Below are 20,618 nucleotides of genomic sequence, written 5' to 3'. Positions count from 1 at the left end.
CAGAAAAGTCGGTCTAAAAATAAACAGAAAAAACTAAAATCATGTTTAATCGTTTTGTTACACCAAAAAACATAATAAAGAAAACAATTTCTTGGATAGAGTCTCTTCATATACATACTTAGGTGATCTCATTGATCTAAACTGTGGAACTCCAAAAGGAAATAAATAGGAGAGTTCAACTTGCTTGGAGTGCATTCAGAAAATTGAAAAGCATTTTTCAAAACAGTGATGTCCCACTTTGTTTAAAAAGGAAGACATTTAACCAGTGTATACTTCCAGTCTCATATGGTTGTGAAACTTGGTCACTAACAGAAGCACTGGCAAATAAATTAACAATAATTCAAAGAAAAATGGAGAAGTTGATGCTAGGCATCACATTAAAAGATAAGAAGCGAAACACTTGTATAAGAAGCCAGACTCACATCACTGACATCATTCTTCACCATAAGTGACTAAAATGGAAATGGGTCGGACATCTATCCAGAAGAGAAGATGAGCGATGGACTGCCATATTAACGAACTGGATTCCAAATGAAGGGAAACGAGTCAGAGGACGTCCTAAAAGAAGGTGGAGTGATGAATTGTGAAATTTTATTGGAGAAAATTGGTCAACCATTGCTAAGAACAGAGAAAGGTGGGAAGAACCTTCGTACAGCAGTGGACAGGAAATGGCTGAAAAAAGAAGATAATAGGTATGTTGTCAGTAAAGTAGACTTCCCACAAGGAGTCTGCTGATTCCATGGGTTGATCAATCAACCTCTCATGTATGAGCCCAACATAAAAAAAAAAAAAGAAGAAAAAAAAGCACACGGTCTGCTAACCACTTTGTTAATATTAGCTTATAACTATATAATACTGGTGTTTACCTTCTTTTTTTACTGTAGATTGCTAGACTTTGGAGAAGGACTGTTACATTAAAAAGACTAAGATTCAAAAGTGGCAGATTATTCTGGATATCTGCTTATGTTTTGTAGAATTTTATTTTTTATGTTGCTTCCACCTGTGCAAGGTTATTTTCAAACCTATAGTACATTTTGAAACATGGCCTTCTTTCAAACCTCATGTCAAGCTAGCAACTCTGATCCACTCGCCTAAGGATAAACTTCACCCTTTCATACACCCAGGAGTGTATGAAGTTCCTTGTGACTTAGCCTATTATGGGCATACAGGAAGATCAGTTAACATCTGCCTGAAAGAACATGAAAAATATATTCGTACTATTACTATGGCAAGTCTGGGACTGGCAGACCACACTTTGGACACTCCTTCACACAGGATTAGATGGAGGAAAACAAATGTGCTATTTAGGAGTCATTACAGATCCGAAAGATTATTTTTTGAGTCAGTAATGGCTTTGAAGAATTCTCCCAACCTTAACAAATATGGTTGCATTAATTTTCCAAAAATTTGGGAGACAGTTATCCTAAGAGAAACTCCTGCATAGCTTTTTTTTTTTCTTCATTAGAGGGTGCCAAAAATAGGACTTTAGATCTTTTGTCCATTGCAATTGTATAGTTTCACTCACTCACTGTCACGTGTACAAGTGTATTGTGCTCTGATGATGCTGAGTTGAAAAGCAGTGAAATATAAGCAGTTAATAAAATATCTCTTTGATAAAATTGTGTGGTGTTGTTAATACCGTGAAAAATAAGTCATGAATCTATAGTACATTTTGTACCATGGGTGGACTGAGGATTTTTTCTTTTGATTTTTTTTTTATCAGTTTTATGTGATTTTTGTATTTTTAATTTATTTTTTCCATAATCTTGAAACCCTTCTCAAGAGACCAAACATGGAAGTTTTTCAAGCTTCTTCGGGCCTCCAGTAAGCATGGCAGTGGTCTCACATTTTGCTATTAAATTCATCTTCCCCATAAAGACGATCACAAACATCTATTCCTACATCAGCATTAAAAACAGTAGCCTGTTGGTTTGGAGAGTGGGTACACTGACCACTCACCTTGCCAAAAAAAAAACTCATTTTGTGCCTATAGGACATAATTGAAGGCTTATTCCGTGTTCCATGTTCTTTATTTTTATATTCTCTATTCAGATTACTTTGTCTTCATGTCATATATGTTCTTTAATAGTGATTCAGTTATTACTAGGAAGAATATTGTAAGAAAATATATTTATTTTTTTTATTTTTGTGTTGTGAATAACTATCATATTTTTTAAACTTCTAATTACCACAAGTTTTTTAATTAATTGAACATTATCCACTTATTGGAGGTCTGAAACAGTTTTTGATAGGTCTACTGTCAAAATCTATGTTTGATTTTGATAGCAGAATTCCCATTTTATTTATTTAGTTTATCCACAGTACTAATGTGCTGTAGCTTTGTAACGTTTTTGATAGTGGGATGTTCTTAAAAAAAAAAAATGTACCATTTTACTGTACTCCCACAGATGTGAGATCCTTCGACACTTCTACACATATCAGAAGGAGAATCCATTACGATAATAGGGTAATCAATCTGTCTTGTGGGATGAGTTGTTCATTATTACAATTCGGAAAATTAACTTTTATTTTACGACCATTGTAGTTTTTAAAGTGGTAACTATTTTGCTTGTATAACGGTTGGAAAATTTTACGTACAAAGCACATGATTTCGCATTGCGGTGACCAATTCATACATCCTTTATTTTTTATCCCCTTCAGCATGAATTGACTATTCTTGGCAATCTGCCAGATCTGGTTCTATGTAGTGTAGGCATACTATAGCAATTTAGGCACAATATATAATGAATGTTTATTTTCATAGAAGAAGACTATGACTCCCGAATGTTTAAAGAAGCAGCTACAGTCACTCGCTCTGTTGATAACCTTAACAGGAACCAGGGTTTAATACTCCCAGAGATATGGAAAACCCTAATTAGATCTCTTAACACACAGGAAATGAACTTCAATTCCAACTAGAACGTTCCTTAGTAACAACTAGTTAATCATGTACACGCAAGACGTGTATCACTCATGTTCAATGTTATTTCAGTTTGTAACTATAATCGTTAGAAGTTTACAGTTATTCATATTTGTGTGTTGTTTTTTAACCTAAGTACTTGTACCCTGATGATATCAACAGTTAAAGTTTGGTGAAACTAGTAGGTTTAATAAATATTTATTAGTTAGCACTTGATCTGTTGTCCAAATAATTACTTTAGGCACAGTGTTTTTATTCATTCCATGCACAAGAAGTAGAAGGACATACAGGACACCTCGTATGGAGAAGTTGGGAGGAGATTGCTGGTGAGCAATCTCCCCCTCCCCCCAACTCACTTTTTTTTAAATTAGAAGTAGCAGTTGTTGGAACACTTCACTTCAGGGGAAGATTATTACAGAGGTAGATGGGATAAGAAGAGGACAAGTAGGTTCGGTGTGTTTTCAGTTGTACTGAAAAGGGATGTTGGGCAGATGTTGCTACTCTTATTTAAACAGGTCCAACAGAAAGTACACATACCAGCCACTGAATTAATTTTCTGTTTTCTTATGTGCATGTCACTGTATGTAGCAAGCATCATTCACATGACTTATCATAGGTCACATTGTTTTCCAGAATTCTCATTTATTGGTGAGAAGCCCATCTCTGAGACTTGCACCAAAAATTTTATTTCTCTTACAGAGAAATAAAATTTTTGGTGCAAGATAATAATAAAAGAAAAGCATTCTTCTAATTTTTTAGGAATCAACAACGTAAGCTAAATTCTTAATTATTAAAACTTTAATAACTACTTATATTTCAGCAATGTTACATTGCCATCTTCAGGGATCACAAAACAATATGTGCATGCAGGCACTCACCAAGCAAATGATGCTGAAGAAAGGCAACTGAAGTCAGTCCTAGAGTCATAAAAGACCCCCCCCCCCCCAGCAGACTAAATTGGGTTGTTGTCTAGGATGTTTGGCTGACAATCTTAGAATGCAAGCTTCCCAAATTTGGGGCAGTCTCGTGTACCCAAATTTGTTGAGGTTGGGAAGTTTTTCAAAGCTGAGGCTGATCCCAGGAATAATGTTTCATACTTTGTACTTGCTGTGGTGTAATAAAGTGGCCTTCTTCCAGTGTATTCTGTGATGGGTGTCCAGTGCATGGTCAGCAAGTCCTGAGTGACTGTATTGGTAGAACTGGATGTAGTTCTTGTATTCGGATATCTTGATATTGGCTGTCCTGCCTGTTAGGACATAGTAGGACAGTTTGCAACTGCAAGGGACATGGTATAAAATTTATTATGTGGTTTGTAACTAGTTGTGAGGCATATTTATACCAGCTCGTGTAGTACGAGAAGCAGCTAAAGAATTGTCAGTATACCCTTGACCATTTTGTTTAATTTCAGTCTCGGGTCTGCGTTAGTCCCGAGCGGGTGGAAGGAGGGGAAAATAATTCCACTGCATAAAGGTAGTTCCAAGACTGCTGTTGTAAAGTACCGACCGATTAGCATATCAGGAATCATTGTCAAGGTCTTAGAGAAATTAGTCAAGAAAAGAATACAGGATTGGATAGATGAAAATGGGATATTGTATGGGGGACAACATGGTTTTGTGAAGGGTAGATCATGCCTCAATAACTTGCTCACGTTTTATAACACAGTGACGGCTGAACTGGATAGGGGTAATGGGTTTACAGTGATACTACTGGACCTTGCCAAGGCCTTTGACAGGATACCACATGGAACCCTAATCAGTAAACTGGAGCAGATGGGGATAGATATAGGGTTGGTAAGATGGATAGGAGGGTGGTTGAAGGAGAGATACCAGAGAGTGGTTTATTCAGGAGTGGAGTCAAAAAGACGGCTTGTGACTAGTGGAGTGCCGCAGGGCTCTGTTCTTGGACCACTGCTTTTCAATTTGTTCATCAATGATATTGGAAAGGATTTGAGAGGAAGTGTTCACTTGTTTGCTGATGATGCAAAGTTGGGTAGAGCAATTGTGAGTGCACAGGATGTCAAAATTTTACAGGATGATTTGGATAGTTTGGAGGACTGGACTAGGAAAAATGGATGTCAGTTTAATGTGGCAAAGTGTAAGGTTATGCACTTTGGGGTGAAAAGAACAGCAGCAGTATAGCGCATTGGTGGAACCGCACTCCAGGAGATTGATGAGGCCAGGGATTTGGGAGTGCTGGTGGATAGGGAGTTGAAGTTTAGGGGGCACATTGCAAAAGAGACTAAAACAGCTCACCAAATCACTTGGCTTATGAAAAATACTTTAACATGCAGAGACAAACAAGTTGTTGTTCCTCTGTATCGAACCTTGATAAGACCCCATCTGGACTTCTGTGCCCAGTTATGGGCACCAGGGTTTCTTCGTGATGGGGAGGAAGTGGAGAGGGTCCAGAGACGAGTGACCAAGATGATAGCAGGTCTGTGGAATGAACCTTATGAGAATAGGTTGAGGATTTATGGGTTGCAGAAATTGGACGATAGGCGAAGGAGGGGTGATATGATTGAGACATTCAAATTACTGAAGGGTTTTTATAAGATTGATCCAGAAGATATTTTTGAAAATATGACTGGTGGTGGTGGGAGGACTAGGGGCCATGCATGGAAGCTGGGCAAGAGCGTGATTGACAAGGGTGTTAGAGCTAGGTTTTTTACTTGGAGAGTGGTGAATGAGTGGAATAAGCTTCCAGAGTCTGTTGTGGATGCTACGACCGTGAATGAGTTCAAGGCAAGATATGATAGATAATGTGTGAATGCTGAATAGTTGTTCCAGACATGATGTTAGGACCTCCCTCGTTGAGTCTGTTGACTCCTTGGAGTTTCCCGGAACAATAATAATAATAATAATAATATTTTTTTTTTAGATTTTTGTTAGTTTTTCAGATGTACCCTGTATACTCTTTCTCGTAGACAGGCTTAAACATTGGTTATACTTGCTTACTAAATAACTTAAGGAAATTACAACGTACCCTGTATATATGGAATGGTGATAGACTTGGAGTAATCTGTGTTATGAAGGGGGAGTGGGGGTTGTGGTTAACTTGTTTTAATATTTTTTGGATTTTTTTTGTGGGTTATAGCCATTGGCTAAGGTGTTAAGGATATGGTTAAATTCAGCAGTTAAAGCATTGTTATTTGAACTGATTAATTTTGCTCTGTTATATACGGTTTTTATAATCCCATATTGTTGGAAGGAAGGGGGGGTGACTGCTGGTGAATGTATCTACCTGTATGTGTAGGTTTTATGTAAACAGAGAAAGCCAGGAATCCATCATGCTGGCATGTAATAAGAGTGTCTAGGAAAAGATGACTTGTTGTTGTTTTCCTTTTCCAAAGTAAACTGGATCCTGGGGTGTTGATTGTTTTAAGTGTGTTGAGAAATTGTGGAGTCTATTCAGGCCATTCAGCCAAATGGTGAACACATCATCCACATAGCATAGCCAAACAGTGGGTTTATGTAGGGCAGAGTTAAAGGCTTTTCCTTCAATTTATCTCCTCTCTCTGTTTGTGGAATTTTCCTTGATGAACTGAAAAAGGGGTCAGATATCAGGAGGAAATTTGGCTTGGATGAGGTCTAAAGCATCTTTGAGTAGGATATTGGTGAATAAAGAGGAGCCATCAAAAATGACCTTATTTTCAGTGTTGGAGTGAGAGGTTTCCTATACTGGCTTTAAAGTGGGCTGAGTTATTTAATGTGTGAAGGTATGTTGCCAGTATATTGTGTGAGCACTTTGGATAAATGTTTGGCTAATTTGTATGTGAAGGAATCAATGCCATCCATAATGGGATGTAATGGTACATTTTGCTTATGGATTTTTGGTAGTTCATATATAAGGGGGAGGGGGTCTACAGTTAAATGGTTTTAGTCACTTCCACAGGCCAAGAAGTAAACTTCTTAAGTCCACAATGGGATGTAATGGTACATTTTGCTTATGAATTTTTGGTAGTTCATATATTGAAGGGTGACCATCAGGCGCAAGAGCAGTGTGGAGCTCAGGCCAGGATGGTAACAAGGGTGGTGGGAAAAGCAAAAGCAGATTACGAAAGGAAATTGGCCACGCAGGCTAAAGAGAATCCCAAACAGTTTTTTCAATGTGTTGCGTGTGGGCAGAGAAATGCTCATGGTAGAGTGATCTTAAAAAATGCTGAGGATAGGGAGGTAACCGAATCAGTCGATATTGTGGAATTACTGGGCGAGCACTTTGCGGGAGTGTATCATCCGGGTGGTGACTTTGCAGGAATGGAGGGGCCAACGGCTTATGCTGGAGTTGTGGTGGGTGGGGTGGAGGTAACTGGTCTATTGCAGAGCCTCAATGTCAATACATCTGTGGGATTGGATGGTATACCAGCTCGTGTCGTAAGTGAAGCGGCCAAAGAATTGTCAGTGCCCTTGACCATTTTGTTTAATTTGAGCCTCAGGACTGGGTCAGTCCCGAGGGGGTGGAGGGAGGGGAAAATGGTTCCACTCAACGGGGGTGGTTCCGGGGCTGCTGTTGAAGATTGCTGGCCGATCAGCATGGCGGGAATCGTTGTCAAGGTCTTGGAGAAAATAGTCGAGAGGAAAATACAAGATTGGATAGAAGAAAATGGGATACTGTATCGGGCACAGCATGGTTTTGTGTGTGTGGGGGGTCATGCCTCAGTAACTTGCTCACGTATTATAACACAGTGACGGCTGAACTTGATAAGGGTGGAGGGTTTACAGTGATTCTGCTGGACCTTGCTGTGGCCTTTGAAGGGATGCCACATGGAATTCTGGTCGGTAAATTGCAGCATATGGGGAATGGACATAGGGTTGGTGAGATGGATAGGAGGGTGGTTGACGGAGAGATATCAGAGAGTGGTTTACTCAGGAGTAGAGTCCACAAGACGGCCTGTGACTAGTGGTGTGCCACAAGGATCTGTTCTTGGACCACTGCTGTTTAGTTTGTTCATAAATGATATGGGAGGGGATCTGGGGAGAACAGTTTATTTGTTTGCGGGCGATGCGGGGTTGGGTGGGGCAATGGTGAATGCAGATGACGTCAAAATTTTGCAGGGTGATTTGGATAGATTGGAGGTCTGGGCTGGGGAGAATGGATGTCAATTTAATGTGGCAAAATGTAAGGTTATGCATTTTGGGGTGAAAAGATTGGTGGCAGTTTACTGCATTGGTGGAACCGTGCTCCAGGAAATTGATGAGGTACGAGATTTAGGAGTGTTGGTGGATAAGGAATTGAAATTTGGGGGACACATTGCAAGGGTGGCCAAATCGGCTCATCAAATCACTTGGTTGCTGAAGAATACGTTGACAAGCAGGTTATTGTTCCTCTGTGTCGAGCCTTGATGGGACCCCATCTAGACTACTGTGCTCAGATTTGGTCACCTAGGTTTCTTCTTGATGGGGAGGAGGTGGAGAGGATCCGGGGGCGGGTGACCGGGATGATGGCGGGTCTGTGGGGTGAACCGTGTGAGAACAGGTTGGGGATTTGTGGGTTGCAGAAATTGGTTGATGGGCGGAGGAGGGGAGATATGATTGAGACATTCAAATTACTGAAGGGTTTCTATAAAATTAATTCAGAGGATATTTTTGAGAACAGGGCTAGTTGTGGGAGGACTAGGGGACATCCATGGAGGTTGGGCAAGGGTGTGGTTGGTAAAGGTGTTAGAGCTGGGTTCTTTACTTTTAGAGTAGTGAATGAGTGGAATGCGCTCCCTGAGTCTGTGGTGGATGCTGTGACAGTGGGTGAGTTTGGGGCGAGGTATGATGGATACTGTATTATGAGTGTCGAATAGTTGTGATGAATATGATTTGGGGCTTCCCTCGATGAGTCTAATGACTCCCTGGAGTTGCCCGTAATAATAGTAATAATAATAATAAGAGGGGTCTACAGTTAAATGGTTTTAGTCACTTCCACAGGCCAAGAAGTAAACTTCTTAAGCAGTCTATGGAGTGTTCTGATTTGGTAGCTGGTGGGATCACATTCTATAGGGAGGTAGGTAGACTGATCTAAAAGTAAAGAGGCAAGCTTACCTGTGTATTCTGATTGGTTTAGAACCACAGTGGCATTTCCCTTATCCACTTTGATAATTATTATTTCTCTGCCAGAAATGTCTTTCATTTCTTGCAGAGCTTTGAATTCTTCTTTTGATAGGTTGCTTTTCAGTGGTTTGGCATAATCCCCCCTCATAACAGATTTATCAAAATCTATCACCATTCCATATATCTGGGGTACATTTGCAAAACTAACAAAAATCCTAAGAAAATATGACCTCACAACTAGTTACAAACCACATAAGAAATTGGCATCTCTTATCTGCTCCACCAAAGACCAGCCACTTCCTCTAGACCTACCTGGAGTATACCAGGTCCCTTGCAATTGCAAACTGTCCTACTATGACCAGACAGGCAGGGCAGCCAATATCAGGATATCCAAACATAAGGACTACATCCGGTTCCACCCAATACAGCCACTCAGTACTTGCTGACCACAGCAAGTATATGCATATTGGACACTCACCACAGAATACAGTGGAAGAAGGCCACTTTATTATACCACAGTACAATTATGAAAGATTATTCCTTGAATCAGCCTCAGCTCTGAAAAACTTCCCAAACCTTAACAAATTTGGGTACATGAGATATTCCGAAATTTGGGAAGCTTACATTCTAAGATTGTCAGCCCAACATCCAAGACAACCCAATTTAGCAGGACTGACTTCAGTTGCCTTTCTTCATCCTCATTTGCTTAGTGTGAGCACCTGCATGCAGGTGCTCACACTAAGCAAATAATTGGATCACAAATCACACTATAATTGATTTGTGATCCCTGAAGATGGCAGTGTAACAAAATATAGGTAGTTATTAAAATTTTTATAATACTAAATTATATAACTAAATATTTTTTTAAAAATATTTATTATAAAATTATTTTTTTATAAAAAAATTATTAGTTATAAACAAATTTTTATAACTAAATTAATTTAGTTTACAACATAAACTAAATTCATAATTTAGTTTACGTTGTCTTTTCCTAAAAAATTAGAAGTAAATCTAACCAACATATAAGCTTATCTATAAGAGAAGAAAAGCATTATACATTAAATTTTTGAAATAAACCCATTAGAACTTGAGTTGTCACAAAATGGGATGACTGCAGCCAGTCATTTCATGCTTAATGCATTACCAGGCAAAGACTGGTAAGTACTGTTACGTCTAGGCAATGATGTAGTTACTTCTATAACCTGGTTTTGTGACATACATTTTGAGAGTTTATATATGTAGAAAATTGGTGGTGGGGGAAGTTTGTTGAGATGTTTCATATCAAATACCTGCTCCTCACTATCTTGTTCATACTCTTCTTACATAACTTAAAGGAGTGGTTATTTATTGACCTGTGTTTCCATCTGCTCCATTAAAATCTTTTTTCTTAAATCTGGTACAAATCCATTGCCAACCTCATTCTTAGTTATACTGCTGCATACTTTTATCTACCAGGCTCTGTATTTCGCATTCTCTCAACCTATAACAAAAATTCCAGAGGCCTGATACTATTTTAGTAACTTTATTAGACAAGTCTTGTTCCAGAGAAAGGTTTTTTCTGCCTAATGCAGATTTGAACATGCAGCAAAGACTGCATGTTCAAATCTAGTAGCACAGCTGGTAAGGAGAGCTCTTACCAGCTGTGCTACTGGGAAAAGTTATTTTCTGGACAACCTTTCCAAAATGTAATCTAATCTCATCTCATCTCTAAAAACCAATATCCAAATGCAATGTTATGAAGGCCAATGGATAGTGGAATATAATTATTTCTGCAAATTATTGTCAATTTCCTCACTGCCTTAATTCATTTTGTGACATACATTTTGAGAGTTTATATATGTAGGAAATTGGTTGTGGGGGAAGTTTGTTGAGATGTTTCATATCAAATACCTGCTCCTCACTATCTTGTTCATACTCGTCACTAATAATGCAAGGCCTAAATTTCAAGATCTTTTTTTAAAGGCTCCCTCTTTTCTACTTTACCTTCGATATATCTCCATTAGTTGAATATACCTCATCCCACATCTGAGATGGGATGAGGTATAGCTTTACCACATTGAATTTGTCTCGCTTATCTGCTCACACAATCTATAACTCTATTATTCAGCCACCTCTGTTTCCTCTTAGTAATTCTTTTCAGTTTTGCATCATCTGCAAACTGCATAACCCCATTCAAACCTCATCCAGTGCCATTAGTATAATATATATAATTTAGACAATGATCCTAACAGAACTGGTCATATTGGATATCCTGATAGTTTGACTCCTTCATACCACTACTAATTTTAGCTTTTGTTATTTCTCAAAATCATTTATAGAACCCTGTATAAAAATTTAGGACAGTCATGTATAACTATTTTTGATAATTGATAATTGCAAATTAATATGTAATGACACCATAGTTTACTATTTATGTAAGAAATGTAGCAGCCATGGTTGCTAAAATTTGCTTACATTTTATGTTTGCTGTTATTAATGAATCAGTGTTCGTTTCTATGGAAGGTAATTTTTTTTTTTTTTTTTTTTTTAGGCTCATGGGGTGAAGTTTCTTTTTACATTAGTTGGAGGCCATATATCTCCAATTCTTGTGGCAGCAGAAAAATTAGGTATCCGAATAGTTGATACTCGTCATGAGGTAGGAAAAATTTATTTATTTATTGTTAAACAAAATGAATTCATGATACTTAGGCATAGTCAGGACTTCAGAAATTCACTCTCCCACATGCAACTTATCAGAGACCGGTGGGGAGTGAATTTTTAGCCTCATTCTAAATGCATTCCAAATATATTATCTTTTTTGCATAATTTTCACATTTTTTTTCATTTTAAAACATTTCAAGATGATGATATTCTGTCATGGGTGTATGCCAACAAATTTAATAAACAAGTTTGATTTCTAACTATAAGATAGTATCTTCTGTATTTGATTAAGTAATTCCTTCAAACTGCCTCTCCCACTAAAAGTTAGTTGGCCTGAAGATACTTAATATATACCTCATTGCTGTTTTTGAAAGGTAAAATAAACTTGGACCTCTCTTATAAACTAAAACCTACCTACTGTTCACAAGTTAAATTTTTCAATAATTGAATTATCAAATAGCATTTTATTCTCAATAACTTGCAGGTCATCACCATTTGTACACTGGAGATAATTAAAAAAATTAATTTAACATACCTAGTTTTATTTGTTTCACTTTGTCAACAGTTGCTCCAACAAACTGTCAGGCAAACCAAAACCCTATTTCATTTTCTCTTCCTGTATTCTTTTTTGTTCTAGCTCAATTTTTTTTTCTCTCTCTAAATCTTATTTGGTCTCTCTACCTTTTTCCATGGTCTTCCTCTTGATCTATTCCCCTCAATTTTAACTTCATACATTCTTCTTGGTATCCTTTCTTAATTCATTCTTATTATTATTACCCCAAGACCTCATGGAGTCAGACTCATCTGGGCGGTCCTTTTATCACACACACACACACACACACACACACACACACACACACACACACACACACACACACACACACACACACACACACACACACACACCTCATCATACCGTGTCTTAAACACACTCAAACTCCTTGCAGACACCACACTCTCAGGCAAGGCATTCCAATCATTCACAACTCTGCATGAAAAAACCTGCCTCTCACTCCCCTACTCACACCCTCTTTGTCTAAACTACTTCAAGCAAGAGTTCACAAGCATTTCTTAAGCACTTTCTGATCCCAAAATATTCCTAATATTCTCATTTCTTATTCTGTTTTTATTTTCTTTTGTCAACTTTCATTTCAGTTGTTCTTCTTATTTCTTTTGTTAGTCTTCATGTTTGCTGCAATAAAAAAAAATTCTGTTAATATAAATTTCAGTGGGATTTCACTGCCCCAAAGTAAGTAGACTACTTACACTGTGTGTGTGTGTGTGTGTGTGTGTGTGTGTGTGTGTGTGTGTGTGTGTGTGTGTGTGTGTGTGTGTGTGTGAAGCTTTGGCTCAGTGAAATCTTTCTTTATCTCCTGATCTAAAATTTCATCACCAGAACGTACACCGCTTTCCTAATATTTGCAGGGTATACTACTCTTGCAGACTTTCCCATTGAGTCTAACGCCATAAACATAATCTACTTGACAATCTTGGGCAGTAACAAGGGTATGAAGTGCCTGTGACAAATGTCTAACTTGCGTCCCTCCTAACCCAAAAATGACAAAAAGTTTGAAAAATTTAAATGTAACAAGTTATATTTTACTAAATGCAATATGTTAAACACTTACTATTAACCTCATCAAAATGAGTTGCCTATACACGACATAGGTATGATATAATATAATAAAAACATAAGTTCAGCATATTTTATAAAGAAATTTTTCTAGCTTTTTCATTTTCAAACACATCTATTATATAGAGTCATAATTTAATGTTTTTGCAATATCTTTTTCAATTGATATTATAGACATGTTTGTCAATCACTCTTGTCCAATACAAGAACGAAGGTACGATTTTACAATTTTCAATTTGCTAAATGAATGTTCACGGGAAGCTGTTGTTACAGACATTGTTATGAAAATCCTTAATGCTATGTCTAGATTTGGATAAGTGTTTTGTAATGAGAGTTCGTAATTTTTTTGTAATATTTGAAAAGCGTCCATATCGCCTAAATTTTCAAAAACTTCCATGGCTTCATATTTGAAATTCTCAATTTCACATACAAATTCTGGAGCATCTAAGTTGCTATTATATTTCAATGCCAGGTCAGCTGCGCATCATTTGAGATCATCTAGCTGCATAATTTTTAAAGCACGTCCATTAAAAAAAACTGAAGTTGTTCGACCTCTTTTAAAGCAGTAAATCTATCATTGAGTTGTATGAGTATTAGATCTAAAACTTCACACATTTCTTTTTTTTAGCAATGCAGTTTCATTCATGGCAAATGAATCATCAGTAGCTTTCTCACCAGGCATATTTTTTTTTTTGCCCCATCCCTTTTCTGGAATGTAAGTTTCAATATTTATTGTTTCGGCTAAACTTTTTGCCGAATTGTGAAGCGAATCGAAAAGGTCATTTTGGTACTGTTGAATTTCATTTTTTAGAGCTTTTATCATTTTTTGCAACATTTTCAACTGTTTTTTTTTTTTCTTGTAAAAGTAAATTTACTTTATTTATCTTCCCTAATATTGTATCCTAAAATATTAATAGTGCAACAAAATTAAATTTTGTTAATAATTTAGCAACATTCGAGCATTTGTTACAGAGTCTAATGTACCTTGTCTTTGTCCATCACACATTGCATTAAGAAGTTGTATTATTAAAGGTATTTGATTTTGTAAGGCTTTTACCGCATTAGCTTTCGCGGACCACCTCGTGCCACTTAAACCTTTAAGACGAAGAGATAATTTTTCCTTTAAAAGATCCCATCTACTAGTAGAATTTAGAAAAAGTTAACCAATTGTTGAATTGTTCCAAAACATGATTTCATTTGAACAGATGTTTGTGCAGCATGAACGCCTATTAAATTAAGGCTGTGAGCAGTGCATGGAACAAACCTCACCATATTGTTTAAACGTAATATCCTGGCTTGTACCCCCTTGTATTTACCTGCTATATTCACTCCGTTATCATATGATTGTTCTCTTATATTTGTAATATTTAATCCATCTGATATCAACTTTTTTTTGATGTCATTCTCAAGTGCTTCGCTAGGTTTTTCATGTGTCACAATAAAATCTATGAAGATTTCTTCAATGCTACATTTATTCATGTTAGGATCAATGTTAACATAGCACAAAATTTTAGTTATCTGTTCTTGGTGAGAAGTGTCAGGTGTGCTATCAAATAAAATAGAAAAATATTTTGCTCTTTGAATATTTGAAATAACATGCTGTCTAATTTTAGAAGCAACTGTATTAATTATATCATTTTGTATTATAGGAGAGAAATCGTTAACTTGATTTTTCTTATGACTTCCAATATGTTGCACAATAATAGGATCATAATTAATTCTATTGTGTTCAAAAATTTTCCACGTTCGGGATGACCGATTTTTTTCACAAGTTCCTCTCAAAGCGTCATTATTTTTTACGCAGTGCAGGATGCCATCCATAATAATTTTTAAAATATGCCTCCACTTTTCTTTTTCTTTTAAAATTGCTTCTTGTAAATGATCGTCTATAAAATTACCTTTCTTAATTTTTGATTCGAAAGTTTTCCATTCGAATTAATTTTTTTATGATATAATTCATTTTCATGATGTGCCAACATAGGATTCAAATGCTGCCAGTCTCAAAACCCCACAGTGGTCCATTCTGATTTTTTCCAAAAAGAATACATGACAAAACAGTGCATCTTTTCGCTTGCGATATATCAACCAATTTCTGAGTACTTGTTCTCAGTTTGACATGGTTTTTACAAACCATTTTTTATCAAAATGCTGATTTTCTGTATCAGGATAAACACTTATATTATTGCACAACTCGGGTCCACGTTGAACAAATATTTGTATGTTACTATTGGTTATGTACCATGTTGTGGGATTATTAAAATCTGTTATTTTTGCATTATCAATATTTTCTAATTTAACATCTGCCATATAATTATCATTATTACATTGCCTCTCTATTTCCTGGTTTTGATGTTCAATTGTACTTTTCTCTTCTGTTTCAATTTCACATGAAACATGATTACTTGTAGAAGGCAGATTTAATTCAGTTGGAGTTATATTATTTACAAAAAAAGAAAATTTGTAAATAATTCTTTATATGCTGATGTTTTACCAGTGCAAGATAGTATTATCAGCAGCACTTTAAGCAGCAAGACTGAAAGATTGAGAATGAGATGACCTCAATTACAAGGAAAGTCATATGTATGGAGGACAGCAGGGGTGCTCCTCAAAGTGATCTGTGATTATTGCTGATATGGGATAGGGTCATGTGACACAATTTGTATAGGATTACACTGAGTTCTACTTCAGTTCACTGAGTTCTGTAGAACACAGAACTTCTAGGAAGTGTCTGTGATTTCAAGCAAGATTTGTGTAATGGCCTCAACGTGTTCAGAAGTCTCAGCATGAATTACCCAGCGTACACAGTGTGAAGTAAGTATAGAAGCCACAGACCACATTCAGAATAGGATGGTTTCATATTATAAACGTCTGCAGTTTAAATATGTATTTCGTTACTTAGAGAATACTAAGGAACTACACACATCCCATGCTAATTGGATGAAACTTACACTTGCAATTGATTTGTTCCCACTTTCTTTAGTTCCTTTTTTTGCTACCTCATCATTCATTTTTTCCATTTACAGGCATACCTGGGTAATACACGTTATAGCAAATTTCGCCATACAGTGAATCATTACTTTTTTTTTTTTTTTTTTCAATTGTAGATGCATATCGTGGTTAATAATGATTTTTAGAAGTCATATGCGCATAACTGACATAAATAAATCACTAATTTACATCAGTTATGCAAATGAAAAATTAAGAATAATTTTCACAAATCCAAAAGCTACAAAAATACAAACAGGCCAGCCAGTTTGGCTGTCAACATATACCACTAAAATATTTTCAATTTTGACAGTAAGATTTCACATTTAAGGATAACTGCAGTATCAACTAATGTAGCAGTTTTTACTTCACCTAGAATTTTATATTTGCCTGGGGCCTATCTCAGTGATAATTGATAGAAACCTGAAATTCAGGGAACATATTGCAAAGGTGGTGAAAGTAATTATTATAATTCAGGCATCCATGGAGATTCATCGTTAGAGGCTCATCCTAGAAAACAGTATCATATCACTCCTTGAGCCCACTGACTGTTTGTACTCTCACCACTTTATTAGGCAATGCATTCCACTATTCAATCACTTTCCATGCAAAGAAACCACTTCTTACCCTCTTGCTCACAACTTCATTTCGGTACTCCCAGGGATGGTCCCCTCGTTCTCTCTCCTTTCCCCCTGTTTCACCGAATGAAAGAATTCCTGAGTGCCAACCAAGTGTGATTTTGTGCATTGATATTTTTTACTATGGATTAGACGTGGATTCACCATTACATACCAGAATCCAAACAGCAGTCAAAACAGTGGACAGAAGCTGGTTGTTGAACACCAAAGAAGACAAAGTCAGTTCCATCAGCAGGAAAGGTCATGGCATCAGTGTTTTGGGATGCTAAAGGCACTTTGTTTATTAATTATCTTGAAAAGGGTAAAACAATAACTGGGGAATATTATTCCAATCTTTTAACCTGACTAGACAAAAAAAATTCGTGAGAAAAGACCCGGTTTGCAGAAGAAAAAAATCATCTTTCATTAGGACAATGCACCTGCCCACAAAGGTGTTTTGGCAATGGGAAAATTAAGGGATCTGCATTATGAATTGAACATCCACACTGTTCCCCAGATTTGGCTCCCTCTGACTTCTATTTCTTCCCAAAACTAAAACTTTTCCTCCTTGCTCAGCTTTTTCTTTGAATCAAGAGGCGATTGCAGCTGTAGAATGGTATTTTGTCGATCTTACTGAGAACCACTATAGGGATGGGATAATGGTGCTGGAGCATTGCTGGAATAAATGTATTATTCTTAAGGGAGATTATGTTGAAAACTAAAAATAATTTTGAAATTATGAATTCGTTTTTTAATTGTTAGGCCGAGAACTTTTCAGACCACCCTCGTATATCACCTCTCCTTCTACCAAACTCTGTAGTTCACATTCCCTCAGCATATCCTAATAACTCATATTGTACAGTCCTGATATCATCTTTGTCATCTGCTTCTACACTCTTTCCATGGATAATTTATCTTCTTCACATCCTGGGGATCAAATTTGAGCACACATGTGGTCTGATCTTTATACAATGGAATGACAACTCTTATCTCTGAAGTCAGTCCTCAGTATTGCAGCAATCCTTCGCCACTTTTGCAATATGTTCCCTGAATTTCAGGATTTTATCATCACTTCCTCCAACAGAGTATGCAGCCTTTCATCAATGTATCCCAAATTTAAAGACTTAACATTTAGCTGCATTAAACTGATATCCCCATTAATTTGCCGATCTGTTCAATTTATTCAAATCCTTTTGCAGGACTACCACATCTGCACTATTACTTAATACTTCCCCATATACAACTCTCTGATACCTATCAGATAGTCAATTTACTAATCTGACATCTCAACCCATGCCCTGCAACTTAAATATCGGCTTATCACTATAGGGATGGGATAATGGTGCTGGAGCATTGCTGGAATAAATGTATTATTCTTAAGGGAGATTATGTTGAAAACTAAAAATAATTTTGAAATTATGAATTCGTTTTTTAATTGTTAGGCCGAGAACTTTTCAGACCACCCTCGTATATCACCTCTCCTTCTACCAAACTCTGTAGTTCACATTCCCTCAGCATATCCTAATAACTCATATTGTACAGTCCTGATATCATCTTTGTCATCTGCTTCGACACTCTTTCCATGGATAATATCTGCTTAAATATTACCACATCTGCACTATTACTTAATACTTCCCCATATACAACTCTCTGATACCTATCAGATAGCCAATTTACTAATCTGACATCTCAACCCATGCCCTGCAACTTAAATATCGGCTTATCATGTGGTACCCTGTCAAGTGCCTTTTGTAAAATCCCAAAAAATGGCAGAATATGCCTTTCCTTTATCAACTTATCTTGTCACTTTATTATAAAAAGAATAATATTACTAAAACAAGAGCACCACCCTGAACAAATCCATGTTAACTCTCACAGATAACACTGTCCTTATTTGCCCAATGCTGTAAATGATCCCTCACTAATTTCTCTGCTGATAAAAGGGTGGCGCTAGTGTCCTTGGTAAATGTGGCGATCGAGTTTAGCTAGTCTAGAAAACGTGTTTTTAAAGTTAAATATAGTGTGGCTTTTTGTCACAAATTGTGCTGCAATTGTGCATCGGTTAGAAACAAGTGTCCTTCAGTGGTATTATTGTTTAGAACTGTGTTGTATATATTGTGTTTTCACTGCCGTTTGTTTCACTATATCAACGTGTAAAGATGGCGTCCAACAAGAAACGTACGTCAGCGGCGCGCAGGACTTCTACTACTACACAAAAGGCTGGCTCAGCGTTAGATTTTTCGCAATGGATGCGTTGCGGAAACTGCTATATGTATGCACCGAAAAATGTGAAGGATCTGTGGTCGGTCTGGCAAAATGAGAAGAACGAAAATGTCGACGTATGTGAGAAGTGTCGGGATAGGCTGGAGCGTTTAGGAATGGAAGCTGACATCGGGACCGTAGTGGAAGAACTTCGGCGGGAGTTTATGAAAATGAAAAATGACCTTCATCTTCTTCATGAGGAAGTGGAAGTGATCGGTAAGGAGATACTGGAAGTTAAAGCGGAGTTTAATGTGTTAAACAGAGAAATTAGGACTATAGAGATTACTTTAGCTGAAGTAACTAGAACAGGATTACATATGGGTGAGTCTTTGGTGAATGATTCAGTAATAAATAGTATGGGAGTGATTGGGAGTCAACATAATAAAACCACAAGTGGCCTAGAAGAAATGAGATGTAGTGAGAGTGGGGGGGTAAGTAATAGAGAGTTGAGTAATGAAGCTGGGAGAGTCATGCTGAATAGTGTAGAGAATGAGTCCATGAGTGTGGACTTGAATGAAGTTAAGAGTGGTAAAATATATGGTGATTCTATGATTAAGGGTATGGAGAGTGGTATGCATGAGGAGTGCTTGGCTGATGGGACAATAGAAAGAGTGGCTTTAGCAATAAAGAGAGGGCATGAAGCAGACAAGATGATAGTTATGGTGGGTACGAATGACCTGAGAGGTAGTATAAATCGGGTAGGAAAAGATTTAAGAACATTATTAGATATTGTGAAGAGGAAAAGTGTCAATGGGAGAATAGTGTGTGTGCTGCCTCGTTTTGACAATTACGAGTTAAGTAGACGAGCAATGATAATGAATGATATGATTGCAAGAATGTGCAGAAAAAGAGGTCTGGAGTTTGTTGATGTTTGGAGTGTGTTTGAAGGAAAAAGGCAGTTGTATGCTAGAGATGGACTGCATCTTAACATGGAAGGACATAAGCGATTTGAAGAAGTTATTGTTTTCTGAACAGGTTGAAGTTATTGGGCAGGGAAACTAATATTGAAAAGGTTGAGTGTAAGAGAGAGAAACTTTAGCACTGATTGTGTATTTATTGATCCTTATAGGCTGAATAAATTGCAGAAGAGAGGAGATAAAAATCGGCATAGGACTGCGGTAGTTAGTGACTTATACATCAGTTCTAAAGCCGGTACAAGATCTAGAGGGAATCTGCAATTTTTGTATACCAATGCTAGAAGCATTCGAAATAAGAGAGAAGAATTTTTGGCATTAGTCAGTGAAATCTCACCAAAAGTTGTAGGCATTAGTGAAACTTGGCTGTCAGCAGAAGATGTGGTCACTGGAATTGAATGTGATGGGTACAGTATTTTCAGGGAGGATAGAGAAGATAGAACAGGAGGAGGAGTACTGTTGATGATAGCTGATATGTTGCAGCCAAAGAAAGTAGTATATCATGATGATAGACATGTGAATGAGAGTTCATTTGAGGCAGTCTGGTGCGAAATAGTGACCAACGCAACCAAATATACAGTTGGATGCTGCTATAGGCCAGGGAGTACGGGG

The 20,618-nt window shown here is 37.1% G+C and overlaps 1 protein-coding gene across 2 annotated transcripts in view; it reads left to right on the top strand.

Annotated features, from left to right (window-relative positions):
• Window positions 1–20,618, top strand: part of LOC150095588 (2-hydroxyacyl-CoA lyase 2-like) — a 248,277-nt gene that overhangs the window by 26,577 nt on the left and 201,082 nt on the right. For both annotated transcript variants that reach the window (XM_090410082.1, XM_090410081.1), the window contains exon 3: window positions 11,486–11,590. In XM_090410082.1, coding sequence (XP_090266208.1) covers window positions 11,486–11,590 — 105 coding nt within the window. The remainder of the gene's footprint in view (window positions 1–11,485; window positions 11,591–20,618) is intronic.

The sequence above is a fragment of the Typopeltis vanoorti genome, chromosome 20, assembly GCF_054136105.1.
Source record: "Typopeltis vanoorti isolate ZY-2024b chromosome 20, IOZ_Tvanoo_1.0, whole genome shotgun sequence".
In the NCBI taxonomy this organism is placed as follows: Eukaryota; Metazoa; Arthropoda; class Arachnida; order Uropygi; family Thelyphonidae; genus Typopeltis; species Typopeltis vanoorti.
This window is presented reverse-complemented; position numbering and strand designations above follow the sequence as displayed.